Here is a 14,249-nt window from a genome sequence, read left to right on the forward strand (position 1 = left end):
AGATTGAATGCAGTTGTTCACAAACATACTAAACTATCCCTTAGCTGGGAATAGTCCCTACGTTATATACACCAATAAGAAAGGTTATTTTATATACAGCAGGGGTCAAAGGATAAGACCACTAGTTAAATTGCTCGTATTTTGCATTTTAATTACTGAAAAGGTGAATAAAAGATGTTTTCTGTACGACAGCATACACATACGATTAAGCTCTGATAAACCTGATGATGTGCCAGCATGACTTGACACTGTTCCAATGCATCATTTTGTACAGAGGTGAAAATCTGACCCCTATATATGCATAGATTTAGTTAATGAGTTCGAAAAAGTGCTTTAAATGTCCTTTTATTTAAAATGTCAAAATCCTAGAACTTTATATCCAATTTAAAATGATAAAAACAATACGTCCTTAAATTAAGGAAGAGATGAGAACAATCAAAGTTGTGGAATGTTATTTTATGACCCGGCTGGCTATATAAGGTATTATGTATTATAATAATTATACATAATCCCTTATATACATACATACTTGTAAATACATACTTTACCAAAGTAAAGATATTCTACCTTATTATTAGATTTGGTACTGTATATAAGTATATATTAAGCACATCTTCCTAAATTCCACGTCCAAGTTTGAATTAAAAACCCACCCTAAATTGAAAAGTGAAATTACATTACAAACCGTGGAGTATATATGTATGTATATATATATATATATTTATATACAGTGTTGGGTAAGTTACTCTAAAAAAGTAATTAATTACTAGTTACTAATTACATATTCAATAGTGTAATTAGATTACTGTACAAATTACGCTCTCCAAAAAGTATTTAGTCACTGATTACTAATTACTTTCTATATCCTACATCCACTTTGATTAGTTAAGTGAATCAAGGGTAGAAATGAAACGAATCTTAATTCATCCAAATAAATAATATGCAACTACATAAAGTTCTCTCATTAACTGACTAAAGTATTACAAATGTGAAAAAGATACATTAATGCGTACGTTTTAAAGTTAGACATTGAAATTTGATTTCAATTCCACTATTGTATACATTACACCATTTAGTTCAATTACATCTGAAGTAACTGTAATTAAATTACAGAGAAAATAAGAGTAATCCCTTACTTTACTTTTTTAAGGTAAAAGTAATTAAATTACAGTAACTAATTACTTAGTAACTAGTTACACCCAACACTGTATATATATATATATATATATAATTAATTACACTATTGCATTACATCTAGTCATTTAGCAGACGCTTTTTTCCAAATCTAGAGTTCAGGGAGCGATACGAAATTTTTATTTGCATCGCCTTTTATCATCACAAGCACGTATTTCGTGTGAAATCTCAACTTTATTAGGACCAAGTTGTCTGCGAAATAGCTCAAATAAACACGGGCGTTCTTGTCGCCCCCTCGCGGATGCCAAAAACGCCCGTCTTGCGTCACGAGAGAGTGACAGAGGGAGAGAAACAGAGGCAGAGCCGCGCACACACACACCGCCAAGATCAGCGAACCCTACCGTACTGACAGTCCACATCTCACCCTGCTGACTGTAACGGCGGAGCCCTTCAGACATGGAGGGGCTTCGTTGATAGAGACACAAAACCTCCGTGCGCTATCGTTTTTGGACGCGCGTCTCCCCAGCCCTCCACATGCACCTCTGCGGCGCGGAGAAACGGGAGCAGCGCTGAAAGAGTCGGCGGAGAAATCAGAAGAAAGAGGACGAGAGTGATTTCCCCCCGTGAACGGACAATGGCGGATCGCGATGCGCTGCCCCTTCCGTTGGAAGTGCGGGCCAGATTGGCGGAGCTGGAGCTGGAGTTATCCGAAGGTACGGTTGCCGTTATTAACGACTTGTTCTTTCGAAAATACGTTCGTTGCGGGGGGATACGTTAACTGCCCTCCCTCTACCCTCCACCCCAAAACCCACCATACCGACACAACCAACACCAGATGTTTGGAGGCAATTACCACCACCGCGGTTTGCGTTCGAAAAAGCGTTTGGAACGCCGGTCGCGGCGCTTTGATCCCCGCCGCGTTTCCTTTGTTATCTATTTGTGTCCGTTCCAATTGACCTTGAGGAAACCATCGAAACACTTCACATTTCACAATTGATTTTCTTTACGTCAGCTTTTGCGAAAACGCGTTCCCTGGGGACCGTCGCCGAATCATCGTTTTTCGCACGTTTAAATGTCTGTCGTGTTTATATTTACGCCACGATGTCCTCGTTGTGTATAGCGGGGGCATTGGGGCAAGCAACCGGTTTCCTGATCAATTGCGGTCTCGTCGTGAAGAGCCCGAAATCCATCTAGCGTTATGAATGTCAATTCAACGCCACTCAAATATCTATAATGGTTGCTATGCATTTTACAGACGTGTCGGATGCGAGAATCATGACATTCCACGAGCATCTGACACGAGCGAAGTCAATTGGCGTAACTGGTCGCTAATGTTCATTTTCTCAGTTTTAATTAAAGCGCCTGGCAACAGTTCGCTGTGTGTGTGTGTGTGTGTGTGTGTGATGTGTGATGTGTGGCAGTCCGGTGTGTGTTGATCTCCACCATACAAGGCGATAAGTGCGAGTGCATTTGTTAACCCTGCCTCAAAGTTCCAGCAGACAGCAGGGCCTGCATCTCCGAATCATCCTCAAACATATTGCACCAACCTCTGTGGTCGGACAGATCACAGGCATTCTTGCCTGGTTCTATTCAAATGAATCCAAGTAGTAGATAGTTCATCCAAAAATAACATTTTACTATCATTTATTCACCCCTTGTGGTATTTTGTAAGCCGTATGTGAAGAGTTTTGTTCCAAAAGGACCACAACTCGTCGCATCATTTTTTTATTGTTAGCGTGTTTGCTAGCTGTGTTATTTTGAGATATTATGGATTAAATCAAAACGAACCAAGTGCACTTTTATTGAAATATACAAAAACATGATGACATTTTTTGAAAGACGCAGTCGTCTCATTTTGGAACCAAACTCCGTGTAATTGACCCGATCACAAAAGAAGATATTTGGAGAAATGTCTCTGTGGTTTGTGTCCCGTACAACCGAAGGCAACGGGAGGCGGTCTTGTTTGGTGTGGTTGCCATCGATCTCCGAAATATCTTCTTTTGCAGAACAGGTTTGAAATGACATGAGTATTTTCATTTTTCTTTAAATGCATCGTTGGTCAATCTGATTCATTCTTTGTCATGTTAGTAATTCTGACCTATTCTGTCAAAGGTTTGTCCAAAGAGTTAAAGCAAGAAGAATGACCTACCGATACGAAAAGCTTGTGACTGTCATTTCTGACCATCATTTTAAATGCGCCTGCTAATGTATTATCATTATCGACGTTCTTGTCCGAAGAACATAATCGGGAGTGATGCAAAGTCTTCTTACGTTCCCCTGTTTAAAGTGTAATTTCAATGAATTATGGTGACGACAGAATATTTTTAGCCGCTCTTTAAGCTCCATTAGTCATAATAAGATACGTTTTGAGCATTTTCACTTTACGACGGTGACGGTGGAATATTCTGCCCCTGTTCGCTCCATACCGCAGCCCTGCACGACGCTTTGAACCCTTTGCTTGTGTTTTTGTTTGCCTTTGTGGAAAAGAGATGCTCCTTTGCTTTTTTTCCAGCGTAGCTCGTGGTGCTGTTTAGCAGCGTGCTCATGGAGAGGTGATTATCTCAGTGTGTTGGCACAGGATGAAAGACCTAGAAAATTACCAAACGTCTGCTCATCAGTTTACCGACTCGGAACATTTGCATGTTTACTGACCCGCAAGGTCCTTAAGGGCGGTTTTTGGTTTTACAGAACTAACTGTCGGAATCGCAGGTTTACATATACATCGTGACGAAAATCGATGCATTTTCCACATCTAAAACACTAAAAGTGAAAACAACGTTACGGGGAACTGAACCATCCCGCTTCTGAATCATATTGGGATGTTGCACATCTCGAACTCTCATTGCGTGCCACACGATTGATCTATTAAAGGATCAGGACTTAACATTGAGGTTTTTGTGGTATCGGTCAGTACGTCCCATTTGTTCTTGAAATGCATGTTTTAGTGAACCCAACATTAACAGTATACATCTTATTGGAAAGGACGTGTTTAACATTTTATGTTAAAAAAAAGAAATGCATCTCATGCAGTTTATTTCTCAGCAAAGCATTTTGCAATGTCGATAGTCCATTTCTTTGTATAAATAGTCACAGCTTTAATGCATCTTTATATATTTTTTCACTTTGTGTTTACTTATGTATCTTTTACATACATTTGCGGATTCATAGAGCAATGCTGGTCGATGCTTTGTTTCGATTTTTATAGCTTCAACAACTCCTCCAGGTTTGCTTCTTGCAATGGCCTCCCGTCTATGCTGGCAGACTCTTAATGGATACAAATTCTTCAAACTCAGTATTGGTCTCGTTCATGCCAAATAAAGGATGAATGGATCTAATTTCAGCCTCAGGGTAACACTGTTAGTAAGTGAAAAGGTTAAGTTGTTAAGCAGGGGTCATGCTGGCTGTGGAAGAAAAGGACCCCCTTTTGACCACAGATTGAAGAATTTCTCTTTTGAGATTGTAATCTGAAAGGAATATATCTCTGTGTGTTGATATCATTTGCACTTTTGACACTATTCCCAGTTTTTACGTAGAAGCTCATTCATGTTTTTTTTCATGAAAGCTGAGATCTTTCTCAATAGGAACGGTTCATTCCTCAAGAGTTATTTATGTTCAGTAGAAACTTAGAAATTAGTAAAGGATTCTGGGGCCAAACTCTCCTCAGCAGTTTTAAGATATTTTAGATTCTGCCCAAAATGTAATCTGCAGACTTTTCTGCACTGACTTTAGAGGGAAATATGCTAGAATGGGATCAAACCGATGTAAGCAGAAGCATAATCATAGTGGCTGAAAAACATGTAATATTAAAAACACACGGATATTTCAAATTCGAGACATGATGGTTCAGGTTATTCTGGCATTAAGAATGTGATCTCTCATATCAACGTTTTACTGATATTTGCATTTCATATCAAAAATGTTGTTTTAGTGTCTGTCCATCAGCTTTTGTACTGATTATCTTTACAATGTAAAGAAATGTTTCTTTATTTAATAATAATAGTTCACCCTCATGTCGTTCAAAACCTGCACATGTCTTTATCTTCTGTGAAACACAAAATAATATATTTTTAGAAATATCTCAGTAGGTTTGTGCCGAAGTGTCGTTCGGTTAGTTTGTGTTCTGCAGAGGAAAGTCATACAGGTTCAGAATGAAATGTGGCTGACTAAACAATGAAAGAACTGTCGACTCTGTAGAAGAGAGCTGTGATGACAGAACGTTCCAGAGGTGTGTTGGGGTTCTGATGAGAGCCGACTGAGCCGGTGTAGTAGGGTCGTGGGGTTGTGTGCGGCACGAGGCGGCGGAGCTCAGGCTGTGTCTCTGCCAGTCACCCGGGCCAGAACACAGGGAGATCATGACATTTACTAAATGCCATAACTTATTTGTTCGCCGTGCCAGACGGACAGTATTTCACCAGTTTAGCTGCACCATGGGTTGATTTGGCATGATTTTAAAGGTGTTTTGTTGACGTTGATAGTGTTTGAAATGTAATTGATGAAGCTCTCCCATGTGAGGATTGGATACTAAGGAACTTACTTCCTTATATCTTCCATCTCTTTAGTCTCTACGGGAGTAAACCTTGAGTCCTGGTTTCCGTCTCCGTTTTGGTTTCAGCAATATTCCATATAGGCCACATATTAAACGGCATTTCCTCGTGGGCAGTGGGAGCACATCATAATGTTTCCTCTTCCTTGTTTCCTTGTCGTCTTGCTTCCTCATAATAGAAGATGTTTTGAAGAATGTAGGTAACCAAAGAACCTTGGCCCCCATTGACTAACATTGTGAGGACACAAAACCACTGAGACATTGCTCAAAAATCATCTTTTGTGTTGCACAGTAGAGTCATATGCGGGTTTTGAACATCACAAGGGAGAAAAAAAATGACGGTTTGTGTGCACCATTCCTTTAATGTTTCAAATTTCCTTTGAGAAAATCCAATGTTAAAGATTTTGATGTAAACCATGATGAAAACCGACTCGTCGTGAAAATCATACCACTTCATTACGGTTGTGATGAAAGTGAACAGGTTCTCGACACTCTTTCTCAAGAAACGGACCCCGCACTTGTCTTTCCTAGCTGTTACAAAGGAGATCTGTTGCCGGAAATCTCCTTCAACTGCTTTTATCCGTATGGCATTGTCATTTCTCTGACCTCCAAACTGCTTTTTCGCCACTTTCATCCAATCACTGTTGTCCACTGACCCCCCCGTGCCCTCCCACTCGAAGCAGATGTTAAGATGTAATGGAGAACATTGCTATTCCAAAGTTGTTTTTCTTCATCCAAACAAACATATTATATTTCATGAGCCTGTACGAATTGCATTCCCGTTGGACTGACTAAATCTTGTCAGCATGTGTTGCTCTACTTCCAAATAACCTTCCTTAATGATGTGTTACAGTTACACAAGCTCCGTACAGGCCTCTACATATCCAGTTTACCCACATGCTACGCGTGGATCGTCATTTTTTGTCGTTGTTGTGACTGTTGGAATTATAGCATGTGAACTACATGATAATCTTAGGCGTCAGTCTGTCAACCCGTAGCGTAAAATGAGCCACCGAAGGGGAGGGGAAGAGATGGACGAGCACAAACGGCTACATTTGAACCCAAACCAAGCGTATTTATTACACCGTCACTTAATAAACCGTCAAACTCGCACCATTTATTAGAGAAAGTAGCCACTTATCGCTTTATGAAAGGCTGTAAACAATTTCACACCTTGCTGACCGACTCTTGCTGCAGTGAAGCTAAATGTTTTCCTTCTTGGCTTTGAGGACATATTTTTTTTATAAGGGAATTGAGCGGAGTGCATATTTTTGCCTGTATGACTTCTGCAGAACACAAAAGAAGGAATTTGGAAGAACGCTGGTAACCAAACAACGGCAGTACCCATTGACTTGCATTGGTTTTGTGGCCATACCATAGAAGTGAACCTGCAAGTACCGCTGTTGTTCGGTTACCAACATCTGCAGAAGAACACAAGTCATGCAGGTTTGAAATGACAAGAGAGGGACTAAACGATGATAGAATTTCCATTTTTGGTTGAATTATCCCTTTAAGGCTGCGTTTGCAAGCAAAGCCTCATTCAAGGACACAGCTGCATCAGAGCAGCACGTGTTCAGCGCTGCCTTCAACGTAAACCTTCACATCCTGCTTGTGTTGACCTTTAACCCCGTCGCTAAGCGAAAGGTGTAATCTCATTTCCCACGGCTGGTAAACGTGGAGGCCGTCCTGATTACAGGTTGCTCCTACTAAATAGAAAGGGAGACACTTGGTGGGATGATTTATGACATCATAATGAGTGTTTTGCGGCTGAACACGTGCCGTATATAAAGCTTTATCTGAAATAGGGTTGCATGGTTATAGCAGCTAAAAGGGACTTGGGTACGGACTCTGTATTTCTCGTTCGGTTGATAATGTGCCTGATCAAACGCTTGACTCCGAGATAGATGGCAAAACTGTTCCTGGCCGGCTTGAAGTGTTTAACGTCTATCGTCAGATGTTTCTGATAAGCGATAAAAAATGTTCACTCGTGAATGCGGAATGCACGAGGTAAGCGCTTGGAAACGTTGGGAGTTTAGGGCTCTAATTCAGCTGTTAGGCTCTGATAAACTTGTAATTGGAGGTAAAATTGTCAGCGAATGAGTTTAATAAGAGAACTATTTTACCATGGTGGATTTCACACGCACTCGCTTTGGTGTTAAAACTTAACAGATGTCTAAGTTGCCCTTCATGAACCTACATTACTGCTTGTGGAGAAGAGGCTTGTTTTGTTTTAGATGGAGATGCTTGTAAGATCTGCAACAATCCAATCTCAATGTGTGGGATTTGTAAATTGAGGTACCCGAAAAGTTGAATTGAGACATGCATGGGATCGCAGTCACGTGATCAGCAGGCATGTTCGCATTCAGACTGAAGGACAGACAGCAGCGTCAGTTTTGCCGTCCTCCGAAGCCACCATAAGAATGCAGTCATGTGGTCTCAATCAGGTCCTCTGTTTACATCACAGCGCTGCTCAGGAACAATGTGCTTGTGTTTCCATGCCTTCAGAGACCCGTTCCCTCATTCTTATCTGTCCACAGAGCTTTGATCCGTATCATCACTTATTTTAAACTCTATTTGAACACACACCGTGTACGCCAGGAAAAAAGAATAGTATGCAAGGTCGGTCGGAGGAAATGATGTGTAAAACAAACAGATGAGGTATGGCCAAGAGAGGAAAAACTAAAGCAACACATCTCAGATGAGATTGAGTTCGTTTACTAGTGAGATTTCCTCTTTTGTGGTTGAGATTTGTTATTTTAAAGGTACAGTGTATGAAATGTAGCGGCATCTAGCAGCGTGTTTGCGAATTGCAACCAACGGCTCACTCCACCGCTCACCCCTCCCTTTCGAAGCACTGCGGCGGCTGACACAGAACTAAGATGTCGTTACGTATTTACAAAATGCACTCTGAAGAGCAGTTTGTCCGTTTAGGGCTACTGTAGAAACAATAACATGCAAGGGGACCCGCGCAGGGCTCCAGACTGCGACTAAATGGTCGCATTTTGCTCCTAATTCTTTTGCCTGTGCTCCTAACATTTTCAGTCAGGGGTTACAGTGCTCCTAGTCAAAAAAGTTAGTCTGGAGCCCTGGCGCGGTGTATGTAGATTGAAAAAGCTCATTCATTGTAAGGTAATTTAAACACAACTGTCTTCAGAGTTTACATTATTATTATATACGATATTGCATTTCCGTCAATAGATCTTCAAAAAAATGACACAATAACAGTGTCCGCAAACCCCAGTTTTTTCCGAAAAACCATTTTATTGCAACTTTGACTCGTAACACATCTCATGTTATTGCCTGCTGAAGATGAATAATTTTCTTATACTCTCACTTTTGTCAAACTATGGATAAGCATTGCTAAATGCTTTAATGTGAACGAGTTGTCTCAGATTTGTCCCTTTAAATGCACTTCTTTTATAGCCATGAACACGCAGACTCACATTGTGACTCGATAACGGTATGCACATGTATGTATTTTAAGCATTTTCTTAGCTATTTCTGTTTTGATGTTATTTTCATTATACTTGCATATATATTGATGTATTCTCTATTCAAGGCTTCTTTAATCTAGATTAGTCAACTAGTTATTTTGTCAACACGCTGACTAGTTGATTGTGAAAATATGTTTATCTTAGTTTTGCTCATTTCTATAATCAATATCCAGTTTTTACTTTTGTCTGAGCTATCAGCTCTTCACCCGTAATGACCGTAAAGCTTAGATAAATTGATCTTTATTTGTCTATTTTGGCATCAAAGCTTGAGATTTCGCTTCCAAATGAGGTTTGTAATGATGAAATCAGGGTCACGGGAAGTGTTTCCAATGTAGGGGATTTTGATGGACTCAAGACCGTTACGCCGTGATTTGTGTTGGTATTACGCTGCAAGAGGGTTTTTCTATTGATTAAAACCGGTGGGCGCAGGCCATTTGTTCAACCACAGGACAAATGTGGCCCATGTTTAGTTCAATCGGAGTGGACAGTGAGCTTCAGATATTAAGCCAGCTGTACAACCAATGAGTATTTTACTCTATTTAAAACAGGACTTCTGTTCTGTCAGTTTTGTCGTGCACAGTTCTTTCCCATCCGTTTCTTGCAGCTCGTGAATCCAGCCGGGGCAAGCCGCCAAATATGTGACTTTCTACAGGTTTATATACAGCATCAATGACAAATCCTGGAATATCAGAGAATTGGAGCAGTAACTTCATATCGAGAGAACACGAGTCTGCGTGAGATCTCTCCACACGAACGAAGATAAAAAATAGAAGAGAGTTGTTGGCTAACGCTCACTGTTTTCAATTTCGCATTCCCTGCATGGGAAAGAATGTGCTTTTGTGTTTTCGGAGACTGCAGCACGGGTTGTTAATGCTTTAGTGGTCCCGCATTTTTACATTTTGTTCTATGGCACATTTTTAAATGTCGGATAATAGGAGATGAAGTGTTCGAATGTCAGACAGAAAGAAAGACAACAACGTGACATAAACAAGATGATCGCTTTCTAGAACCTGCGGTCTAGTGTGTATATAGGCAGCTGCCTTCTAAGGCAACATCCTAACCCAAATAAAAGCTTGTAGGTGACTGAACTGGAACGCTCTACATAGACAGAAGCCCAAAACACAAACAGTGTTCCTCACAAGAAGCATGACTCGAGGTGGTTTGACGTCAGTATTTTCCTAAACTAATGATGAAGATTTCAACTTTTCAACCTTTTGTTTTCGTGTTTATCAAAAATATCTTCTTTTGTGTTCTGGAGAAAGTCATACAGATTTTAATGACGTAAATGATGACCGACTTCATTAATGGTTCCCTATCCCGTGTCAACTATTTTATCAAGATTATTTCTAATACAGAAAACAGTATATTCATGTCTTTCTTTAGCACCGAATACATCTCAAAATGCAGTCTTGTTAAGCACCTCATTTGTCTTCTGAACATATCCGATACTAAGGGATGAAACATCTTGCACCCTCTTTGATATTTCAAGACGTTTGCGTTTCTAGATTTCACTTGGCTCTGCATCCAAACCGCGGTCACGCCCCTTGCCGGAGGATGCTGCGGAAATGATCTCATTCTTTCCACGGCAGGCACGGCCTCATGGCCGGCCAGTGCTTTTGGAACAGAGACAGATAAAATGATAGAGAGAATAAAAGCAAGAACGACGGAGGCTCGTGAGTCACGCCAGACCGCCCGCCGCTCTGCACCCTGACTCTTTCAATGCACAACTCTTCTTTAATTATTCAGCTTTGCCAGCCCAGAGGCCCTGCCTATGTGAAACCACGGGCACATTAAGACTCGTGGATGACAATGCGCTCTATTCATAGGCGTTCTCTGAGCGGGCCTTTTTTAGCGCTTGGGAGAATGTGAAGGCTCTGGTATGAGAACGCGCAGGACTTTGTCTCATGGGACCGTCGGGATGTGAAGAGCCTGCATGTTTTTCCAGAGTCGGCCAGAATTGTATTTTTGTGCATTTTCATTGTGACCTAAATTCACATTTGTTGGTGTGGTAAACACCTTTGATATCGGTACAAGCGTTTGTTGAATGTCACTGTTTTGCCGTACAGCAGGTTAAAGCCCAGTCATCGCAAATACATCAGGCCGGTTTTTGACTCGCCGTGTGTTGAATATTACATGATTTGGTGCGAGTGGTTTTGCGACGCAGTTGCTTTTCAGAACGCCACATGGACACATTGGTCCAGACAATCTTGCTGTTGTCAGGGGTTCATCTCAACTGTGGCAGACTGAATCTTTCTCACTGGAGTCATCCCCGACGTATGACTTTGTAGGCAGTTAAGGTTTGTTTCAATGCGTTTTAAAATCAAGGCAATTGAATGCACTTCAGGCGCTTTAAGAGAAGAATGCGTGCCCAGCTATGCTGTAGAGATAAAACTCGAACGTTGATATCAGTTACACCGGCCCCCTTTCTGATGGATAAGATTTCTGCGTTATCGCAAAGGTAAGAATTTCAGAGGGAATCGCAAACTTTCCCTGTTTTACTCTTGAGACTTTAAAGGTCCACGGTGTAATTTTTTGGAGGATCTATTGACAGAAATGCAATATAATATACGTAACTATGTTTTCAGAGGTGTATAAATACCCTACATAGTGAAGCGTTATGTTTTTATTAAATTAGAATTAGCTATTTCTATCTACATACATCGCAGGTCCCCTTACATGGAATTCATGTTGTTTTTACAGTAGCCCTAAACGGACCAACTGCATGTTTTGTAAATACTTTAACTCCTTCGGCAAAAACGTGACGACATCTTAGCCCTGTGTCAGCCACCGTGGTGCTTTGAAGGGGAGGAGTGAGCCATTAGTTGCAGTTCGCAACCTCACCGCTAGATGCTGCTAAATTTCATACACTGGACATTTACTGGGAAAAATCACTCGAAAATAAAGTCAATGAAAGCCAGGCTATATTAAAAATTACAACGGGTTAAAAATATAAATAAGTGGTCTGTCTGTATGTCTTAAAAGGACTCTTCACCCCATATCTGTCATTTATTCACCCTTGCTTCTGTGGAACACAAAAGAAGATTGTGGTTTTGTGTTCTTACAATGGAAGTCAATGGGATGGTTACCAAGGTTCTTTAAAATAACTTATTTTGTGTTCTTCATAAGAAAGTCTGATATGTTAATATGGATGAAAGAATATAAGCATGATGGTTTGGGAACAAACTATCCCTTTATAGTCGTAGTTCACTCCAATATAAAACTTCTGTCTGCATTCATTCACTCACATGTCTTTCAAAACTTGTATGTGACTCTTTCTTCTGTCAAAGACTAAAGAAGAAATTTTGAGAAATGTCTCTGTGGTTTTGTGTCCGAACAATGGAAGTCAATGGAGGCCGGTGTTGATTGGTTACCATAGTTCTTCAAAATCCTTTATTTTGTGTTCTGCAGAAAAGAGTCACACAGGTTTGACATGAGGGTGAACTGTCCTTTAAATATATTCTATATATTCTTTATCTATTGCTTTGGATAAAAGCGCCTGCTAAATGTAAATGTAAATATGTAAACCTATCCTGAATGTAGAAAATTTGGAAGCCGTAGGATAGCCTTTTGTTAACAAACAAGGTTTTTATGGACAGTGACAAATACAGCGGCTAAATAAATATTGAACACGTCACAATTTTTTCTCATGAAATATACTGTATGTGCAGTAGGGCTGCTCGATCATGACACAAATCATAATCGCGATTATTTTGGTCAATTATTTAACACGATTACTTATTAACCTTTAAAACAACACAGAAAATAAAAAAAGCTTTGCTTTTAACTGAAAAATAATGTAAAGAAATAGCACAGCTGAACCACTGTAAAGAAAAGGTGTGCGGACAAGAAAAGAGAGGATCCTTGCAAAATAGAATGCGGCACAAAAATCGGCAAGATTATTCAGTTTTTGTAATTGATGAAGGCCAAAATTTACGATTACGCTTAATTTTCGATGAATTGCACAGCCCTAATGTGCAGGTGTGAGTCTTGGTGGACTTTTTCTCAAAAATGCAGACTCATTTCCAGCTCACTCAACACTATCGATTAAAAGGTCTTCTGTTGTGTTTTATCGCCTGTAAAATGCTGTACTTACAGCACATGTTAGTACCTACACTTGCATAATGTAATGAAATCTAAATGGGATGGAATGCCACTGGTTTTATCTTCAATTTGATTTAATATGCCTTTTTGCATTTTGGAAATCCACGGTTGACGGACTCTGACATTTTACACCTGGCGTTGTGAAGCGTGAGTCCATGAAGCTCGACTCCTCCACCAGCACCTTTTAAACACTCGACCTCCCTCTCCATCTCTTACTCCACACTGGCACGTCCATGTCGCCGGACACTAAGCAGAACCCATCTCCATTCGTTTCCACAAGGGCCCCTCCACATAAATCGATACCAGGCTTTAAACACCAGTTTTTTCAGCCGGTGGAAACAAGTATGGTCTTTTTTTACCTTTTTAAACCATGAGAGAACTTTGAATCTCAAAAGAGAGGCTAAGCTTCTATAATCCTTTGTTAGGACCAGCGGCCGCTCGTGCTTCTGCAGGACGCGTGTGTAGAGCTGAGGAAATGGATGGATGTAATGGAGAGAAGCTGTTATGAGTTGTCGGGAGAGAAAGGCATGCGTGGTTGTCTGAAGTTACGTCCACACAGTGAGTCTGTTCTTTGGAACAAGGAATGCGGATGATAATGCGATGGTTTGAACTCGGGCTGGGTTGACATTTAATTCTGCGTTTTTTCGGCCTTCTGTGTTTGGACCCTCTCACCCTAATGACCAAATGTGACTTTTGTTGTAGGACAGCTTTGTTATATTGCAAACTCTGCATTTCCACGGGTCACACGCGTCACGACTCGTACACCTACACCATTCGCGTGAGCAACTTCTGTCTATTACAAAGAAGAAATCATCACACAATTTATAATCTATTGATTGATTCGTGTTCATGGATGTTGATTTCCCCTTCTCAGGCTCGATTCTCTTCATGCCACTCATCATGACTTTCCATCTACGAATATACAGTATGTCTGGGTAGTTGACATGCATACAGAGCCACGTGTCCTATGATTTTGT

At 40.5% G+C, this 14,249-nt stretch overlaps 1 protein-coding gene across 2 annotated transcripts in view; it reads left to right on the forward strand.

Moving 5' to 3' along the window:
• The first annotated feature begins 1,720 nt into the window (after positions 1-1,720).
• The window catches only part of dip2ca (disco-interacting protein 2 homolog Ca), a 91,867-nt gene continuing 79,338 nt past the window's right edge, over positions 1,721-14,249 (forward strand). For both annotated transcript variants that reach the window (XM_079487747.1, XM_079487748.1), the window contains exon 1: positions 1,721-1,847. In XM_079487747.1, coding sequence (XP_079343873.1) covers positions 1,769-1,847 — 79 coding nt within the window. In that variant the 5' untranslated portion in view covers positions 1,721-1,768. The remainder of the gene's footprint in view (positions 1,848-14,249) is intronic.

The sequence above is a fragment of the Barbatula barbatula genome (assembly GCF_947034865.1).
Source record: "Barbatula barbatula genome assembly, chromosome: 23".
Classification (NCBI taxonomy): Eukaryota; Metazoa; Chordata; class Actinopteri; order Cypriniformes; family Nemacheilidae; genus Barbatula; species Barbatula barbatula.